This window comes from Acyrthosiphon pisum, chromosome A3 (genome assembly GCF_005508785.2).
Source record: "Acyrthosiphon pisum isolate AL4f chromosome A3, pea_aphid_22Mar2018_4r6ur, whole genome shotgun sequence".
Taxonomy (NCBI): domain Eukaryota; kingdom Metazoa; phylum Arthropoda; class Insecta; order Hemiptera; family Aphididae; genus Acyrthosiphon; species Acyrthosiphon pisum.
The window spans coordinates 21,661,412-21,678,344 of record NC_042496.1 but is presented as its reverse complement, the minus strand read 5'-3'; the positions used below and the strand labels follow the sequence as shown (position 1 = coordinate 21,678,344).

General features: G+C 28.5%; 1 protein-coding gene across 1 annotated transcript; it reads right to left on the bottom strand.

Moving 5' to 3' along the window:
• Positions 1-790: 790 nt before the first annotated feature.
• LOC100162476 (programmed cell death protein 4) lies at positions 791-6,550 on the bottom strand. The gene is made up of 8 exons (XM_001946390.5): positions 5,869-6,550; positions 4,251-4,411; positions 3,197-3,298; positions 2,859-3,136; positions 2,567-2,789; positions 2,368-2,478; positions 2,169-2,308; positions 791-2,084 (listed from the first exon to the last, which is right to left on the bottom strand). Exons 1-8 carry the CDS (start codon positions 6,149-6,151, stop codon positions 2,027-2,029), a joined length of 1,356 nt encoding a protein of 451 aa, XP_001946425.1. The 5' UTR covers positions 6,152-6,550; the 3' UTR covers positions 791-2,026.
• Positions 6,551-16,933: the final 10,383 nt, after the last annotated feature.

The window sequence follows — 16,933 nt, the reverse complement described above, 5'->3', positions numbered from 1 at the left end:
ACAATGGAATATATTATATACTTGTCACAAGTTGACTATTTAAATAATTTCTGATTTTATTCAATCACGTAGTCACATATGTGTTTAAAAAGTGTTCACATTTTAAGTGACGAGTTATGCACTATTTATACACAGATTTTTAGATAAGTTAAGTAATAAACAATAAAATTCTTATTTCTTTTAATTAATTTTATATGTAATAAATTAACTATTATTTATGTGGTCTTATATGAAGAAACATCACCTGTACCATATTCCTAGGTATCTCATATCTATATAATAATAAAATAATAGGAATAGAAATTGTAAAAATTGCCTATTTTGTATGAGTTTATAATAAATTACCATTGATTTATTAGTAAGTAGTATGTGTAATAGTTGTAGATTATATTATTTAGATTTACGTTTTAATACAATATCTTGGCTGACTAGTGCCTCAAGAGTGTAGGTGTATAATTTGTATACTTTACATGTATGGCTTATAACATAATAAAATATAATGCTAAAAAGAAACATAAAATACCATTTTATATTTTATACTTATGATTATAAGAAATAAAGACTTTTTCACTTTTGACTTGGGAAAGTAAATATGAAATTTATTGTAGTTAAAAGTTGTTCTTTATTCTAAAATAAGAAAAACAAGTATTAAAATAATCAGCTATACTGAGCAAGAGGTACAATATAGATTACAAAACTGGTAATACTTTCTCATTTCAAAAAATAATTGTAGAAAATGTTTTAATGTTACACACACTTTAAAATTTTTTTGTATTATTTATAAAAATTGTTTCAAGTAAAACCACTAACCTATATTTAATCAATAAAACTGATAATATAAATAACATTTTTTTTTTTGTTTGTTTATGTAGTAAAATATAAAAAGTAAATCATATTATCAATATAACATAAATATTAAATATACAAAACTTTTTATAAATGTACTAATTTTGTAAATTTGAACACACATTTTAGCCTTTGGGGAGCATCTATAAAATGTCTACTCCATTCAAGTTAAGAACTGCACCAGTAGCCGACTTGTGCGTTGAGTTGAGGTATTCTTATGCGGCAGGCATACAGGGGGTTACTAAGTGAAGGTGACAAACACCATCGGCTGTTGAGTATGATTCTTAACTTGAATAGAGTATAGTTAATATTATTCTGAAGCTAAATACAGTAATTTATTAATACACATATGGTTTGCTAGGAATAATGCATTATTTGTATAATAATAAAAAATATTGCTTAAGAATGATATATAATATCTATATTATATAATTTTGTACTAAACAGAATACAATATTTCATTACAAATATTTTAGAAAATGGTTTTTCTAATTTGGAAAATACACTCAGTTAACACAATACATAAATAGTAAATTTAGAATGTCAAATAAATTTACATGAAAAAGTAGTGAAAAAAAATAATTTGTATAAACTATCTCAAAATAAGCCAATGAATTATACAATAAAAAAAAAATAAAATATGTTATAATCAAGCAGTGTTTTTTTTTTTTAAATGGTACCCTAAAATGTATAAGAACTCCCTAATTCATTCGACAATATGATACTAATGAGTACAGTATTTACTAATATGTCAAGCATGAATATAATATTATAATAAATAATTAATTCATATTACTCTCATTATTGTGAAAACTAATATTGCTGATATTCAATCCTAAACTCATGACATATTAATTTAAATTATTTACTTTTATAGATAAGCAACAACTTAGCTGGCATAATAATAATAATAATACAGCTAAGTGATAAAATTGCTAACATATCTAACACATCTTTACTTACATTACTAAAAATAGTATTGGAGTATATAAATTAGTGTTAATTTCTAAGGTCAATTTTAATTTGAATGAAATAATAATATTTTATAATTAACTTCTTATTAAATAATGAAAATGAAAAAAAAAAAATCAAATCAAGTTGAGAAAAAAAAATACTGTACTCTAGAGGTAGAGGAGAAGAGGAGTATAGGTTTTGTTAATAGTTCTTTTATCATAGTTTTTTATGCTTCTTTGAGGCGACCACCATCACCTTCAGATACGTATCGCTTACGAGATGCTCTAAAAACAATATAATTGTAATATTATAAAAATTATGAATATAACATAATATTCAAATACCTATAACTAAAATTAATATAGTACCTTGTTGGTATTTTATGCAACACATCCCTTTCTAAAAATCCAGCATTGATGCACTTATCCAAAAAACGTTCAAGGACAGCCGATGCTAATGGAACATCAATAGAAATATCATCAAGAACATCAAACACTCTATCAAAACCCTAAAAAAATTATAATTTAAATAAATTTTAAGTTAATATTTTTATTTGTTTTGCCATACTTTGTTCATCATTTCAGGAGTTATAATAATAGCATCATACAATGCTTTAAGTAATTTGCACATAGAAATTTCGGTATGAGTATTCATAGCTTCAATAACATCAACAACAGCCTGGAAATAAAATTATCATCACAAAATTAATTATAATGCACTAGAATAGTGAACTTAAAATATTGGTATTCAATCAAATATTACAAACCTCATAAACAAGTTCATGATGGAAATGTGGTACTTCCAATTCTAAAATACATCTGATGGCCTCTTGCAGATCACCGGAACATAAATATTCATCCAAAAGCATGTTCATTTGTCTCACAAGATACTGCACTGGCCTCAGGCTACCACCAACACCCCAAACATTATCAAGTCTAGTCAGTCCATGTTTTATATTCAACAAATTGTGGGCCTTGATTAATGCTTGACTGAAAATAATAAAAAAAGTATATTAGTTAATTTATTGTCACATAATTGGTTATACTATGTTTACTTACTTTGCTAAATCACTGTAATTTTTCTCTTTGAAGAAGTCTATAATCTTTGGTGGGAGACAGTCATCTGCAATCGTTCTGGCTAAGAAACAACCAACGACGATAGGAGCGTCAGGAGTATCAAGAATGAGATCAGGAAGATTAGCCAATATAACATCAAATCCTTGGGCTATTTCCTTTTGCTTAATTAAACGCCCATATAAATCTGATAACAATACAGATGTCATCTCTCTCTGAGATGGTTTGTGCTCGAGAGCTACTTCGACAGACACTTGAGTTATCTAGAAAAATATGAGATTTAAAAAATGTTTCTTTATGATTGAAAAAAATATAACACTAACCAAATGCCATTTGCTAACTATGTTTAGCTCGCTTAGTGTCATTGCCGCTTCATCAGTATCACCATGTTCATAATACTCAAGAATATTAAAGGTAATGGAATTCTAAAAAAAAAAATTTGTGACATAAGACATTGTGCAACACAACTCAAAATGGTTGAATGATTATTAATATTAATTAACTTGATCCGAATACAAGTAAACATGAATCTATAAGATACAATCTAAATTCTTAATTATTCTAAAAATGGTATGGGTCAGAAATTTGTGGACTATTTAGGAGCTACCTATTTCAATAATCTAAATAATAATTTTAAGAGGTATCTTAGATTAAATAATAATAATAATATAAATAAATATTTATAAAATGTTTTTACAACTAAATTGTAAACTTTGCTTTGGTACCTATTTTATATTATTGTATCTGTCATTATTGCTATTCTGACTTTTTGTTAATTTTGTTAGAATTGTAATTTGTATATAATCTGTAACCCCTAAAAAAATTAATCGCTCTCTTCAACTCAAGATTTGCTTAAAGAAGGTAGATGAACCAAATTATTTTTCAGTATACTTGTACTTGTATTTATATTATTAAATAAATAGTTTATATTTAAAAAAAATAAATTAATTGTATCGTAGTTCATTAAATTCAAAAAGTTAATTTGTGTATTTATGTCCATCACTTTTTTAAATTAAAATAGGAAATCTTATTTTTAAAAAATGTTCAACATGATTATTATAAATCATACTATATTATATTGGTCAAATTAAAATAGCTGATTTCATGTTTCATGAAAATCGTTGATAGAAAAGCAATTGATTTCTGAACAGGTTTACATATTGACCAGCCTTATTAAGATTAACATCCAAGTACACAAAATTACTGGCTTAGGCATAGCTTCGAAAAGAACTATAATTATCAAAATTATCAACTGTTTTTAATAATACCCGCAATAGATTAACTAAAACAAATCCAATCTTTAAAGCTGTAAAACAAAGTTTTAAATATAATTTATACAATATTGTGATTAATAGTTAAATATAATTAAACAATTACCTTGAGTTCTTCATCAGATGATTCTGGGGTGATTTCTCGCAGCACAATATTGTCATCATCCAACAAATCACTATCATAATTAGGATCCTTCATATCAATAGCAGCATCCAGATCACTCTCTTCACCTAACTTTCCCCAAACACCTTTGCCACCAGCACCACCTAATAATAAAAAAAAAAATTTAGCTATATAATTTACAATATATTATATTGTATGTTGAAACACTGCCAAAACAAGTAGTGTAGCCACAAATTATAGGAATATATACCTTATTATAACAATATATCTTAATTTTTATTTAAATCTACAAGATAGTTGTAGATTTAAAAACTGGTTATTAAATATTATGAACATAATTTTATTCAGTGTTTGTAGCATATCCCATACTATAGACAGTATTACTATAAGGCTATTTTTATCCAAGTTACAATGAAAGAAATCATTTACAGAAAAACAATTTTAAACTTTTTTCATAGAAATTATTAACACATAAAAACAAAAATTAAAAATACCCAGCAATATTCCATCATTGCAAATGTCTAATCAGCTAGGATCCTAAAATAGAATAGAACAAGTCTTAATAAAATGTTATGATTGAATAAGCTGATTTACCTACTTTATAGCTTTGATCAAAATATTATGTTTTATTAATATTATGAAAAATAAAATACTAGTACATAAAATGTACGTCATAACTTAGTTGAATGAACTTTGATATTTATTATTAATATAGGTAATATGAGTATATTAATTTTTTTAAATTGAAATACCTAATTAATAGATAACTGTACTATAATTTATTCGAATATATTTACTTGATACTGTTGACCTTCAATAAACAGATTACAATTTAAATAGGTATAATTAAAATATTTTTTGCCAGTTGGTGTAGAAAATTTATCAATAATTTATTGTTATTGATATTGTTGTCAATTATCTATTGATAAAAGTTTGCGTCATTAATTCTTATTTATGGACTCTTAAACCAGTAAACAATTAATTTAAAAAAAAAAAAAAAACGAATGCTGTAGAAACCACGTACGACATACCTGGGTACACTTCAAATGTTAAGAGTTTTTTTTTTTTTCGAAGTATTTTTAATTTTAACTTTCAAGGAAATAAGTTTCACATAGACTTTTTACAAGGTATAACGTGTGTTATGTCGTAATAATAATTATATCAAATCTGTTTGTTCAGAAGGTACCCAAAGTCGAATAAATTGTTTTGCCCAAGTCTATTAATAAATTCGGTTTTTTGCATATATACATACATACACTTGAACGTTAATTATGCCAAGTGAACGTAATACACCTGAGATACTCTATATATGTCGTGTGTATCCCGACATTTAAAAACGGTTTTAAGTTGCAACTATACCAAACGGTCGTTTAAAATCACACGTCCCACACCGACAGCAGACGAGACAGGTCACACACCACACACACGATATCCAAACCTAGGGAACGGATCATACAACGATTCATACGGACTCTGACGCGGCGTCTCCAAGAAGTACATGGCCGTGACGTGTGCATTACTACGCGACGTGTAAATGACATGATATTAATACACATAACATTCGTGCCGGAAAACCGAACACAACGGAAAGGAGGTTTACCCTTTTTGATCTCTCCCCTCTTGGTGAAACCGTTCCTGGACTTTCTGTTGTTCTTCCAGCGCCGCTTGAGCTGCACCACGGTGGCCGTGCCGCCGTGCCCGTTGACGATGCCGCTGTCCCGGGACAGGGACTTGGCCAGCCGCTTGGCCTTGCGCTTGACGCGCATCTCCACGGACGTCGGGTCCACGGCCTTGTCCGAATAGTCGCTGTCGCCGGTGATGGTACAACCATTGACCACCTCGGACGCTACAACGTCGATGACGGCGTCGTCGACTTCGGCCATGGCGTTGGCGGTTCGGTTTTCCTCGGCACCGTTACAATGTCTACGGTATAGGGTACCGGCGTGACACCACGCTGCGCACGTACACGGCGGGGGTGAGCGGGAGGTAGAGGAGTGGATAGTCTAGGCGTGTGAAGTCTTTACGGTGGACAAGACAAAGACGAGAATCGCGCAACGTAAAACCAATACAAAACGAAATATAACTACATAAAAAAACGTTGGTGAAACTGCTGTCGGAAAAGGCTGAGGGTTAAACGAAAGGAAAACTGTAAAGATTCGACGACGACTGACGGACAGTGTGGTTGGAACCGAAGGCAGTGACGATGTGTGCGGTGGGAAAAAAAGCCGATAGGACGATGGGGTCCGCCGATACGCAAAAGCAAAACCGCCGCTTCCAGACGGAATTGCGCAGTTGACGAACCGGGCGCTCCGATTGGACACAGCTGTGCGGCCCGATGTAAACAATAACAGTGGCAGCCGTCAAGGTCGGCCGCGCTCCGTACCGGCGAGTGCTGGAAACAAGGAGGTTCCAATATTCGGACGCGTCGGCGTCTCGCTTCGTGTGCGTGTGCGTGCGCAAGTGCGTAAAGTGCGTAGTAGAAAATATCATCGCGTCCCACCCCGCCGGGCCATCATCGCGGCCGACGGTGACGACGCGGGCAACACCACCGTGACCGCCGCGCGTGCGCGAGTGCACGGGCATGTCTACATCGCCCGTTCGCCGGGGGCCGGTGTTTGGTGTTGTTATTATTGTTATTGTAATGTTGTGTTGTTGTTGTTGTTGATGACGGCGTCCGGGCGACGTGTGAAAACAGCGGCCGCCGGCACGTCAACCATTGCGATTCGTCGTTGCCTTTTCGGACAACCTGCTGCCGCTGCATATATTATTAGAAATTACAATATATTTTTAATATTATGTTAGAGTACCTATACTAATTATTACTATTATACCTTCTTGATACTTTGTGTTTCTTATATTATTACTATTAATATAATAATAATATATATTATACTTGTTCAGAATGTTATAACAATTTAATATTTGTATACAACAATCTTTATAACACGCTTCCATAGGTATGACATTTTCTAATTAAAACATCACAATTATCGACATGTACCTACATATTTTATTAGTAAATAGCCGCAGTGCTCGACTTGGGGGGAGAGGGTACGCATAGGGGGGAGAGTACCCCTACCAATTTTTTTAAGGGGAACGCAGGGGACGCTTCTTCATTCTGCATTTTTATCAAAATGTGCGAGATACCATCATAATTTGTCTTGTGGATTATTTCATTACTGCGGATCTATAAATTAGTTAATATTAACTAATTATTACTAAACTATTAATTAATATACTTTTATTATCCGTTTGAGTTTGTTTTTATTTATAACTATAATAATATATACATATTATAACATATTATATAAGAGGTAGGTACATACAGTAATTACTTATGCCTTGTTTTTTTTAATTGGTTATTTATAAATATTTTTTATATGATTTAAAAAGTGTTATTAGGGGGTGTGGGGGGGCATAGCACCCTTTTTTGTTATTCTTCCTACAAACGTTGAACATAATATATAAGAAAATAATTTTATAAAATTTGTTTTAATATTTTATATTTTGAGCTATGATGAATATAATATTGATTTTGTAATGACGTGTTTTAAAAATAAAAATTAGTGACCGTCATCAGTCATCACTTTTTGTCTTTTGAGGCAGTAAAATAAATGCTTTGATTTTCTGTTTTAACATCTTTTCTGTCTTTCTGGTAAGAAAGATAATATAGTTGGTAATTACTAATTTGGGTGTCGGTCCTAGCGACGATTGATCATAAACAAAATTACAAAAGTTTCGTACTCACATGATAAACGTATATTATATTAAATTAAATTATATAAATGAGAGAATTCCTGAAAAAAAAATTGTTTATGGAAAATTATTATTAATAATTATAATATTTTGAGTGGGTCTGTCACTGTGTCACACGGTAATTTTCCAGGTCGAAATGTTTAGCCAAAAGACCGCTGGTTCAACGATTATCTATATTTGACAAGTGACAATAAGTGTAACTGTGTAAGTCTATCATATTGCAATGGTTTGTAAATTGAATGTGAAATATACACCAACATAATTGATAAAATAAATATTATATATTATATATATATTATAATATGTAATAATTATTATCTATTGCGGTCGAGAGTCTACAATCAGTATATTATAAATATTAATTGTTACATAATTTAAAGTCGTTAAAAATAAAATATTTTTTTACTATTTGTTACTTTTTTAATCTATAGTGACAACATTATACTACATACATTTTTAATTTATTATTCCAAAGCAGAATACTTTTTAAAGTAATCTTATGTATAAAAATCGAATTTCGGGCGAGTATTCTCCGAGTTATAGGTAAGTATAGGTATTTAAAGCTTAGTTGAAGAAAGTGTAGACTCCGCTCAAATAATGAACTAAATTTTAAATACTTATAAGTTACCTATAACTAATAAACTAGGTACCTACTCGCCTGAAATTTGATTATAATTTATAGATCTGTAATTGAATAGGTACTCCAAATAATATTCTGCTTCGGAATATGAAATTAAAAATGTAAGTTGTCATTCAAAAAAGTACTAACTTGAAAAATGATTATGATTAAAAGTACAGATTTTTTTCCAAAAACGTTAGTGTGTTTAGCAATAATGAGTGTCTGACGTTAAAATGTTAAATGGATCGAGGTGTACATAGATTTATGGTACCTACCTACTCGTGATCTATAGTCAACAATTGACATAATATTATATTACCTATATTATGTAGGCATGTATAATTCTTAGATCATATACAAATATACAATGTATATGATTTAAGGCATAATATTGATACATGCTATAATAAATAAATAATGTTTGCATGGTTTATCGAATACGGGTTTTGTTGTTTCAACTGGTATTACGTCGGTTAAATAATATTTAGAAGCAATATGCGTAAACCGTAAAATGTTATATTATATTTAATAATAACACTATTGATAGCCGAATGGTTATATCTATATAAAAACAAAATTATATACTAAACATAGTAACATTACTGCAACATTATATTTTATATTGTAGGTTGGAATTTGTAAGTACCTGCTTTCACTACTAAGTAGTCACTTACTTTAAGCTGTGATTATTTAATATTTACAATTAAAATAACAATAAGACTATAATTATTTATAAAAGATATTATATAACTAATAAAACTATAATTATTTATAAAAGATATTATATAACTAATAAAACAATTATGCATTAGTATTCTAAGGTTGTGAATTATAAAAATATACTCTTTATTAAGAATTTATTATATTTTAATAATGCAAATTATTAATTTTGTATGCGTGTAGTTACAAGTTATAAAAAAATCTATACACGTTTTCTGAATGAAATATACGGATGTAATTTGATGTCTCAGTTTTCTGATGTCTAGAATGTAAATAAAAAAGTAAAAGCTATAAAAAAATATATATACTGCAACGTATTAAAAATTGACCTTGGCAAGCAAAACAATATCGAAGTAACTGGATGATATACGCGCAATTGTTATATAATTGAGGTTGCCAAATTGTAAAAAATTCTATATTGGATATTTTAACTAATAATAAAATAATAAATTATATATGATACACCTAGGTAATAAACGAATAACTATTGACTTGATTAGTTGTACCTATTATAATTTATAATTGTATTCAACAGTCAGTAGGTATACTTAATAAAATTGAGGAACTCGCTCTGCTGTATATTATAATATAATAGTACCTACCTATAGTTACCAGTTGTTGAGTATACAACGTCAACGAGTTAAGATAAAGAAACTGTAATTGACTGGTAAATGTATGTGTTTAACTCACATTAGAATTCATATGATAAATCATTGCATACCTACGTCATACGATGAAAAACGATTCTGCGTGGTCAGAAAATTAGCCTATATTTCTTCGGATATTTATTTTATTATTATATATTAATAATATTTCTAGTTATTAGGTACTTATAAGGTAAGGTTTAACTAATTTTTGACAAAAACTTTGAAAGTTTGATAGTTTCTGTCGTTTTTGTTATAGAAAATAAAAATAAATAATTATAGGTATATGTATGGATCGAAATTAACTTATAATATTGTATATTATCTATTTATCTATTATCTTTAGCCTATAGGTATGAAAATTTGATCAAAAATAATTTTTCAATATTCATGATGATTTAAGATTCAAAGATTGTACCGTGTTGTTCACTTTATTTTTATATACATTTATCCTTATTATATTTTTTATTACAAGATCTTCACGGTAATCATTAATTTTTATATGTTTTTTTTCGTGCGAATTATTCGCAGTTATTATTACCTACATATTTTATCTTCCAACAATATTTTAAACGTAATATTGAGTTTTGTTGGAAACAGCTAATCTTCGAAACTACTGAATGAATTTGATAATTGATTGAGGTTTTCGTTTGCTGGGTTAGATAGCTTGGTTATTCGGCCAGGTTTGAGGTACAGTTTTATAAGCTCAGTTTGGCAGTTCCTATCCTTCGAAAATTGTACTATGGAATACACAGTGGCGCAACTGGGGGGGGGGGGGGTGTAAGCCCCTCAAAAAATATCCCTTATTGATTTAGATTTAACTATACAAGCTTCCCATGGGTTATTTTAAATAAATAATTTTGCAAGATGGCCTGTAGCCGCTCAGAATTTTTACCCTAGTTGCGCCTAAGGGAAGACATCCGTGGCGCCATCTGTTCGATTTTACGGTTCATGTTTTCGGGTTTTCCTAGTCGGGGGTTCTCATTTAGTGGTACCTACTTGTATTTATTATACTTTTCAATAACTAATAAGTAGCTAGTACACTTGAACCGAAAATCAACCAAGTACTGTGACCATGTGCCACTGTTTCCAATCCACTGCAGGATGGATTGCCAACTTGGAATTTCTAGGGGAGCTATCGGTGCACAAAAAAACAGCCAATGGGATGGTTTAAATAAGTTGTAATTAACGCACGACATAACAAATTTTACTGCAGAAAAATCACTTTTACTCGGTTGTTTTTAATTTTTAGTATTATGTACTGCGTTGTTTGACCTGTTATTTAAAGATAAGAATACTATTTAGGGCCCCAAGTATGCTTTTTTATATTTGAATTTTAAAACAAGTTATGAGCATTTTAAAATTTTATATTTTTAAAAATTTTAAATACCTATTATTATCTAATTTGTTTCAAAATTAAAATATCAAAAAAATCTTACTCAATCATATTCAAGACCCTAAATAATATTTACCTTAAAATTATGTAATAAAGAAATTCACTATAATATCAAAATGTACAGAGTAAAATGGATTATTCTGATTTCTAAACCTAACATTTTCTATGTATTGGTAACTGGTAAGACAGAAACAACACATGCGATTACGATGTCCATTTAAAACATACTATTTATAAAAATAAATATTTGTTTTACAATACGCAATTTAAAACTATAAAATGGAAAGGCTATGAATAAATACCTTTAGTTTTTACCCCTCTCTACGATGGGTCTAGGGACGATCTTGGGATGAAGTGCGTGTAAAACATCTAGGGCTGCATACTAATTGCGTCCCGAAGATAACTACGAAAAAAGGTCTAATCCGAATTGCGGCCCGTGTTTATTTTGGGTACAGACGAGTTGCGGCCCGGGTTTTTTTAATTCAAGATAATTTAATCTTGACTGATAAAATATAACCAATAACTAATAAGTACACCTTAGTCGTCGCTTTACTACCGCTAAGAACGTTCCGTCGCTTTTCTGTTTGTTTTTAATTTATTTATAATGTCGAATGAAATGTTAAGTGAAATGTTGAGTGAAAAAAATCGCAGTTTATATGTAATTGATGGATATAAATTTCGTTTCCATAAAAATTTAAAAAATAATGTTGATCGATATTGCTGTACTAAAAAGATAGTGCCATAATATCTACGAGTTTTACTAAATTATACTAAAAATTTTTTAATAATAACAAAACATTTTAATATCAGATTTTAATGTCAAAAAACATTTTTAACCTTAGAAAATTATATAATATACGTTTTTACCATGTGCTAACATTTTTAAATAAAAACAAAACATCATTTTTAACCTACCTGCAGTATCTACTGATGCTACAGACAGTCCTAAGTGGCTAAGTCTGTATACAAACGTGAAGGAAAATGATTAAATTAATTTTAAATTTCAGGCCGCAATTCATATGTAACCCAAAAAAACTCAGGCCGCAATTCGTATGCACTCCAAAAAAACTCGGGCCGCATTACTAGTTTAAAAATTAATTACTAATGTATTATTGCCCTATAGGCAATATCAACATAAATATAGGCTGACCGTCCTCGCTGTGTATCTATCATTTTTCGAAGGTATAGGTACCTACAATTTGATTGATCACTGAATTCAAATTCAACACATCCATTTCACTATTATGATGCAATGATCATGTGACCTTAGTCAATGACAATATTTTCACTCAACTTCTACTTATAACAGAGCGACTTATCCTCGGATTTTTTTTACGTCGATTTTGGTGCTTTGTTTAATTCTGGTCGATGGAAATTTGTAAAATTTAAAATGTATAATGAGTTAAAGTTATCAAAAAATGAAAAAAAACTTAATTAAATATTAATTTAAATATTGAGTTCAACTGCTTGATTATACTGTTAAGTTAGAAATAAATTATAACTTCATAAATTATATATAACTACCGCCTACTGGTTTTTAATTTTAGCTAAAACTCTAACTTTCATATGATACTACGGCTATACTTTATTTATAAAAACACAAAAAACGTTTTACATAGGCTATTATATAATAATATTATACAATATAGGTACGCCGTTACAGGTAGGTTCAGTGGTGAAGGAGCGTTCGCCCCCTCCCCTGCGCTTGGGCTGTATTTTTTACGTTATGTTTTATTATACTATTTGGCTAAAAAAGGGAAATTAATTTTTGCGAATTCACCCCTCTTTGAGTGACTTCTGGTTCCGTTCGTGGGTAGGTTAATAATGTAGGTTTACATATCTAGAAATAAAATTGTGTTAGTATCCCATATGAAAATATATTATATAAAAATAAACAAATAGCCTAAAAACAAATTTTGAATATTGAGGAAAGAATAAATAAAGAGTTCTATAAATACGTTTTTTAGTTATTACATATTATTTAGCTATTGTTAAGACTCCGCTTATACTTTAATAAATTTACAATTATTACAAAATCTTTGAATATCTAATTATTACACTAATTTGACTTCATTACATACTTTTATAAGTTACTAGACTTAAAATGCAATTTGAAATAAAGGTAAAATAAAATATGCTATCCGTCATGCAATCGAAAACATTATATTTATTCTGAGAATTAACAAACAAGGCCAAAAACCTAAGCGTACCTAATTTAAAGCTTTATACACATAGTAATGTAGTGCCTATTGATATAAATATATAATAACTAATATATTACCTACATTATATAGACATAAGAAATAATGCACATATCTGGGTGAAACAGAAAGAACTGACGAATGTAATAAGTAATAACTTTTGTTCTAAACACTAATATTATATTTTTGTGTATACTTACCTTCTTAATTTATTGACATGTTATTGTTGTCGTTACATTAATGGTTTAATATTTTTTTTTTTTTTTAATGAAAATTTGTAGTTTTTTTGCAATTTGATGGTAAAAACATTTTTTTTTTACAATTTTTTAAAAATATGTTGATCCATTATTGTAAGAAACATTTTATATTCACTATATTATCTTTTTTTTCAAATATTTTATATGATAATTTTTATTTAGGCAGTTAAAAAAAGTACACGTTAAAATCTAAATATTTCTCTTCTTGTTATCTTTAGAATATGTAGGTATATAATAAATTGATACCCGATACTATTGATTAAATAGGTAACTCCTATGTTCAATAGATACCAGAAATGTATTAAACTATTTAGGTATATAATTTTATTATCTTCAACATTTATACATTTTATTTTGAATTATTTCTCCCCAAAATACACTAATTTCAAAAGCCGGTTTGGTCACACTTTGTTCGTCACACTTTCCCAGTTTCTAGTATCATATAGTACTTATTTGATAATCTATAGACATAAGTGCGTAGGTAACCTATTGTAGTACATCTCTATATCGACCAGTCTTTCAAAAAACTATTCCTCCGCCGGACCTCTTAAAGCATAGTAAAAATTATTGCGGACCCCGTAGTAAAAATAACCTAAACTAACAATAATAAATATTAATAATTCGTTGCCCCCCTTCGGCATACATGTGGACCACTATAGCAGGGGCGGACCACAGTTTGGGAAACGCTGCTATAGGTTATAGTAGTTTATGGTTATCGTTAACTATCATCGTTAAATTCTTACAGCCCCCCCAAAAAAGATTTAACTTTGAAGAGCATTAATTTGCCAACGGATAAATGAAAAAAACCAACGAATGTCGTAACCATGCATAAATAAAATTGTTTTGTACATTTCTGAACAATGAATTATAGCATGTAGGTTAATATATAAAAATCAAAAATTGATATTAGTTAAACATATAAAAAAAATATTATAGAAATTAATAGAATAATATTATAATAAATAATTTAATATTTAATCACATCTAAAAATTCCCAAGAAGAATATTTTGAAAAAAGTTATTAAATTAATGAGTCTTAGTCCACAAAAATATTGAAATTTTAAAGAATAGTGATAATAAATTACTTGTCTTAAATAATTAATGTTCTACCTTTGACATTTTCTAAAAACTTGATTTAAAAATTGGCTATTTTGAATTTTTCCAAAAAAAATATAAATATAAAATTTAAAATTGTCTGTATTAATATAAATATGAAAAAATGTTGTACGATAAATATAGCACAGCTGCGCCAGTGTCTATAAATTATACAGACACATTTTTTTAGAGTGTTAAAAATTTCAAATATCAATTTTCTTGGTTACACTGTATAATTTTCAGAAATAAATAATTCATTAATTGAAATATGTCTACTCGGTAAATGTATAATAATAAAATGATGACAATAATATGATACCAATACATTATTCGCAAAAGGATTTGAATAAATATAATGGATACTTATGTAGTGTTCTTATAAATTATAATATGGATATATTTGTAAATGTATAAGGAATATGCAATATTGCGACAAGTAATATGTAGATATAAATAATATGTACATGTACTATGTAGTATTTAATATGTATGTAATAAATACCTACCTACCTATATAATAGTATTTCTTTGTCATTCCAAAATCATTTAACATTATTTTGATCTTTATATATCATTGAAAATCGATTTTAAATCCATAAAAAATGTCTGAATTCATTTTCATAACAATTGAAATTGTTTAAAAAATGTGCAACCTCTTTGAGATATGATTGTTATGCAATAATGACATCATGAAATATATCGTAAATAATAAGTCTCCCTTATTATTAAAATATCAAAGTACAATATTATAGAAAATTATATTTATATAGTATTACCTACTTTATTTGATTGTAGTTATTATTATTATTTATTTTTATTTTTTTATGTAGAACAATAAAATAATTATTTCCATTTGACTCCAATTATTTTCAATATTATAATATTAAAAAATCGTGGACATGGATCTTTAATATTTACCAACTACTATTATTACAACTTATAAGGAACCTTGTATTCAATTTTCAGTCTTTTTGACTTAACAAATACAATTTTATTGAAATTTATAGAATAAAAATAAAAAAGCTGAAAATATCTATGATATACATTCCAGACGCTTTTGAAAATTATTGGGAATTTTTTACTTTTGACCCCCAAAGTACCAACTAGATTCACTTTCCTACCAGAAAAAAATACCTTGAAGAAAATGTAAGCATCTTTACTGTCCTAAAAAGTGATGACAGACAAAAAAAAACATACATCATTAAAGAATCAATATATTTATCACTCTGCCAAATATAAAACCAAATTTCTTTATGAATGGCTCAATATTGTGAAAGAAATTCAAACAGATATTTATTGTAAAATAAGAAGTATTCATATTTCAATAATATCTAAAAACTACCGTGCAAACAAACTGCATGAAGCAATCGATAATGTAATATTATTATTTTTCAAAACGAATACATTTCTAAGTCATACAACAAGTAAAATAATTTTTATCTGTCTAGAATACATTTTCATTAAACAGATACTCATTTGTTGCTGAAAAATCGTAAAATTATAAATAAATTGTCTGTCTGTCATCAAAATTTAAAGTTGCAAAAATGCTCCAATTATTGACAACAGCATCTTTTGATGTAACTCAAAAACATTGTGTCTTTCTACACAATAAGTAGTCAAAATAATGCTCTAATTTTTAACTTTAGTATCTTTTCCGATGGGTTTAGTTGGTTCATTGAGGAAGTAAAAATTCTCGATAGTTGTCAAAAGGCGCCTTAGTAAAAATTTAAGGAAAAACGGGAATTTTTAAGCAAAATAGGTTTTCGACAAAATCGATTTTGGTAATAAACAAATTACCGTAGATACATCAAATTTTCACTGATAGTTCAACATTGGATATTCGATTTCCCTCAGACTTGGGTAGTATTCTGAATACAGTATTCGGAATACTTTTTTAACATCCAATATTAATTTTAATATTATATTTTATAACAAATAGATTATAGATAGCCAGATAGGCGTGTCTTATCAAGATTA